The sequence below is a fragment of the Pseudogymnoascus destructans genome (genome assembly GCF_001641265.1).
Source record: "Pseudogymnoascus destructans isolate 20631-21 unplaced genomic scaffold scaffold_10, whole genome shotgun sequence".
Taxonomy (NCBI): Eukaryota; Fungi; Ascomycota; class Leotiomycetes; order Thelebolales; family Thelebolaceae; genus Pseudogymnoascus; species Pseudogymnoascus destructans.
This window is the reverse complement of record NW_020167529.1, coordinates 122,532-127,201: the sequence shown is the minus strand read 5'-3', so window position 1 is coordinate 127,201 and position 4,670 is coordinate 122,532. Positions and strand designations below refer to the sequence as shown.

Sequence of the window (4,670 nt, the reverse complement as noted above, 5' to 3'; positions counted from 1 at the left end):
ACCCTAAGTGCCCCTATTGCCCCTGCCCTTATAGTACCTAATAACCCAAGTCTCTACCTATCCCTCTTCCCTAGCCCATCCTATCTACAGTATGACCATGCTTGCTACCTGCTACCTACGCACCATCGCTATGGTGGTGTTGACCGCTTACACACCCTTATGGTGTCGAATCTAGCTTTCCTAGCTCTTACATTCAAAGTAGTCGCTTGCTTAGTGTGCCCTACACTCGTCTTGTAATCAGTGCTGCTTCCACTATCTGATGGTAGTCAGGAGGAGGCTTTCTATGACGGCGTATCTTTCGCTCGATCGTATAACATAGCTACTCTCTCCTATGAGAGCTATGAGGGAAGCCGTTAATTATGTGCATTTGGTGTAGTGCATCATGCGCTTAACCCAGATGCACATAATTGTACATCACTACATCCATATTGATTCTCTAGTATTGTTAGTCTAAATTGTATCTCATCCACCTTTAGAATCAGGTAAATGATTCCATACATAAGACCTATAAGAAGTATTGTGTTTGTGTTTGTAAGAAGCTAGCGCTAATGTGGTGGAAGCTGTTGAAATAAGTGTATCTTTATTTAGATTCTCACTCGCAATAGATAACTCATTAGAAGAAACTTAAGAAGACATTATAAATGAATTGATCTGTAAAACGAAGTTCAATTCCTAGAGAACACTTTAATATTTAAGGGTAACTATGTCCTTTACACAAAGTGAGACATTGTCTTAAACTATATAGTTTAAACTATAGGACTACAGTTCTTATAAGCTAAAACTGAACTAAACGGAATAAGGAAACCTATTAACTAAACTGTATCGTAAGTCATGGCATAATGCAGGGGATGGCGTAACGCGGTGAATTTGCCCTGCCTACTTCGATAACTGTAAATAATTCAACAGTGGTTTGCGCGCATATAGGAGTATAAATGGATAGAGGCATACATCTAGACACGGCTTGATGTATGCAACCATCAGAACATTAAGTTAGCATACCGTGGCACTAGCTTGTTTCCTTTTAATCCCTAGCGAGCGTTGCATATGCTGCTTAATGATGAGCCATTAGTCGAGGTTGACCGACTAAAAACACCCTATTAGTGTGATATTTTTGACCAAGTCTTTATTAACAGTTCCCCCCTAGATGGAATGATCTTACACTCTGCAAATGCGCTCCTTACAACTACGATTAATACCCAGGCTCAAAGGGCTTGAGCCTCAAAGGGGGGATAATTGTCACGACGCATCACGTGCGGGGTCATAACACGTGAGCTACAGTGCCAGGATGGAGGAACGTCCGGCCAAAGAACACGTGAAGCCGTAGTATATAGTAGGAACGCGGACCTTCAGAGAAAGGTCAGCGTTCAGTCTCTGTAATCTACAGGATCTATAAATGCGTATATGATTGAAGAACGTGACCTCGTACTGCCCTGTTCATTGAGATCCTTACATTAGAACATGACCTTGTACCGCCCTGTTCATTGAAGATCCTTACAATAATGATGCCCGCTCGCTAAACTAAGTTTTGGTGACTAAGCAAACACTGTACACCCACCCCCTCCTAGGTCTCTGCCCTCTGATTCCTTTGCCCTAAAATAGAGCCCTAACTCTGCAAAACAGCAACTCATCGCGTGAAGCAAATCCTGCACTCCCTTCCATAATATCATTGACGTTGTCTCGTCCTTTGCGTGATCGCAAATCCTCTGAAAGCCCGCTCACAGAAGTTCCTAAATGATTACTTAACAGCCGACCAACTCAAGCAAGCTCATCAACCCCTTCAGCCATATTCCGTTGCTTCTTTAGCATCTGGTTCTGGTTTATCAACCGTAGACTCTCCACCGCTTCGGTCTCAATAATCTCTTCAAACGAACACACCAGTTCCTCCATTTCCTTCTGACTCTGATGCATGTTGTCGCAAATACAGGCCTTGAGCTCTCGATCTCCTTGTCCTTCTCCTCCACTGTCAACTTTTGTCTCCTGCGCTCAGTTTTGGCTCCATATGGTTTCCATTTTGTTGTACCCTGTTCATCTGTGTAACCTTTGCCCATAAAGATCGAAGGTTCATGAACTCCTTGAACACCATGTCACTCTCGTGATTCTCTGAGTTGACATTTCGTTGTGCGTTGAATCTCTGCTTCTTCATTTCACTAGTGAGGTTGTCATCCACTTGACCTTCCGCCATCCTTATGACCTGATACATGTCGAAAAAGCTGAAATGAACTTGAGTGAGTGTGTTGAGGACTCCGAAATATGGTGGTGAACAGAACAACTTCAGCTTGCCGTACTTAGGATTTAGTTTCAGTCAGTTCTAGAGTTGTTGTGCGATCTCAAGAGTAAATGCAATGTTGTAGCTGTGAGGAAGGTCATGTCCTTCCACAATCTGTTCATTTCAAGAGACAAGCTTCACCCTCCATGACCTTTCCTCACCTTCTTCACTCTCTGACCTTGTGGAATTTGCTTCTGCGAATTTCCGACTCCCGAACATCTAATTGTCATGACACTCCTTCGATATTTGTGTCACGACCCTTCGATTCGCTTTAGTCTCTAGTACTTATTCACTATGTCATTCACTTCACCTGCTTCACTCACTTCGCTCACTTCGCTTCACTTGCTGACCTAGATCAGCCCAAATGTTGACTACTGGCTTAGGCTCTCTTGTTATTGGCTTGCTGCACTAGGGCTCGCTTAGCTAGGGTTCAGTTAATTAGTGCCTTCGCTTATTTGGCACTAGGGATTTTTACTGTTATATAAGCACTTATTGCTCATGTCTCTTATTGATCTTTAGCTAGCAAATTATATACTACTTGGCCTTCTTGCAATTCCTCCTGCTTCGACTTACTTTGCATTCCCTTACTTCGAGTCGAACCACTTGGCCAACCTGTTAGTCCTCACCACTTGACCCCTGTGGTATAAAGTATATGCTTTGGAGCCTGAACTACTATACCTTGTCCTACTGCTTCGAGTATCGAAGTCTTCACATTATACTTCGGATACTTCTGCAGACTTGAAGGTCAGCCTCGGTTCGAACTGTCCTTACACTAATCCACACTTCAACACCATTATTTCTCCTTACCGATTGGCCTAATATTCTCGAGCACCCCCCTTCCTCTTCTCTCCTCCCTTTTTAAATCAGTTCTCCACATATCAACTTGCCACACATGACAGACGTTGAAAGAACTTGAATAACAGTAAGTAATTGAGGAAGAAGAAATCAACAGCCTCTTCTACATCTCGTGTCATACAAATAAGCTCTTTCCCCTAGCCTCAGTCCACTCATCACATTCATGAAGCATTATTAGCCATAAATCATAAGCATAGTGTGCCCATTCTCAGAAACCCGTCTCCCCTGTGACTTCTATAAGCCTCAAGGCCAGTCGTTTAAGCATGTAGGTGTTGATCTATGGGCAGCTATGTTTAGTCATGGGCAGTTTTATGTTGCAATGTCACGGACGTCATAGCTGGACTACAGGTCCTACTCCCTGAAGGAGAGGATAATACTACCCAGAATGTGGTGTATCCTCACATTTTAGTTGGAATCAATTAGACGTACGTCCTATACTACTTCTTAGCCTCTAATGTCTACTTTTGAGGGTGTTTCTGTTCTGTTACGGCCATCTACGGTTGTCTACGAGGGTGTTGTTGTCACCTATCCTTAAGAACCTATCCTTAACTATCCGTAAGACTTCACATCACATTTCTAATCATAATATACAGCACAATAAACAAAGGTAATTGCCCATAGGTGTGTCATTTACTATTCTACACTATTCTACAATAATATACGGCCCTTTGGCCCCTCCCCAATTCTCCTCCTCCTCCTCATCCTCCTCCGCCTCCTCCGCCTCCTCCTCTCTCCTCCTACCATGCCCAACCTGCCCCTCTAGGCTCCCCAACCCCTCTATAGAGATGAACCCGGCTGGCACCCCATCCTCGAAGCTGAAGTTCATCGCCAGCTCCTGGATGTGGTGATTCTTGGCAGCAAATTCCTGTGCAGTTTCCTTGGCTTGTTTGAGTTGACGACGGAGGCGGATCTGCATTGCCATGTCACGGAGCTCATCTAGTTTAGCAAGGCGAATACCGACTGCAGAGACATTAGGCTCATGCTCAAACGCAGGAACGAATTGCGGCTGCGAAATCAATTCGCGCGGAGTTCCTCGTCGATGGAGAGATCGCCAGGGACAAACCTAGGTTTGAACCCAAACAGCAACTCTGCCGGTGACACACCATAAACCGAAACCTTCCAGGTGTTGATGATGTTGACCACATGTGGAAGCAAATCATCCCAAATATAGATTAGATGAGGTTGCTGTTGGAGAATCTTGCGGTAGACAGAAAGGATCATTTGTACATAACGCTCAGAAAGTCCAACCGACGCCGGATGAGAAATCAGGGACGCTATGGCCTGTATGCCACGTCCTTTAAGGTGCCCTGTAGTCTCCTCAGATGTGAAGTGCTTTCCATTGTCATGCAAGAGGGTTCCCAAACTGCGCGCATATGGATTCGTCCACAAAGTGGACAACTGTGGATGAATTTGCCCGAGCTGACGGCTTCGCAATCAGGTATCGTGACATGTACTCAACGGATAACAGAATGTATGCATTGCCCTTTCGTGGTTCTTCCCTATACTAGCACTGCCAAAGAGTCTCCAAGCCTACTTTTGCGTTTTCCTA

General features: G+C 44.5%; 2 protein-coding genes across 2 annotated transcripts; both read right to left on the bottom strand.

Annotated features, from left to right (window-relative positions):
- Positions 1 to 1,755: 1,755 nt before the first annotated feature.
- Positions 1,756 to 2,182, bottom strand: VC83_06080 (uncharacterized protein; the record flags this gene model as incomplete). The annotated part of the gene is made up of 2 exons (XM_024469686.1): positions 1,756 to 1,974; positions 2,021 to 2,182. 2 exons carry the CDS (start codon positions 2,180 to 2,182, stop codon positions 1,756 to 1,758), a joined length of 381 nt encoding a protein of 126 aa, XP_024324058.1.
- A 1,582-nt stretch (positions 2,183 to 3,764) lies between these two features.
- Positions 3,765 to 4,342, bottom strand: VC83_06079 (uncharacterized protein; the record flags this gene model as incomplete). The annotated part of the gene is made up of 2 exons (XM_024469685.1): positions 3,765 to 4,081; positions 4,225 to 4,342. 2 exons carry the CDS (start codon positions 4,340 to 4,342, stop codon positions 3,765 to 3,767), a joined length of 435 nt encoding a protein of 144 aa, XP_024324234.1.
- Between the last annotated feature and the right edge of the window lie 328 nt (positions 4,343 to 4,670).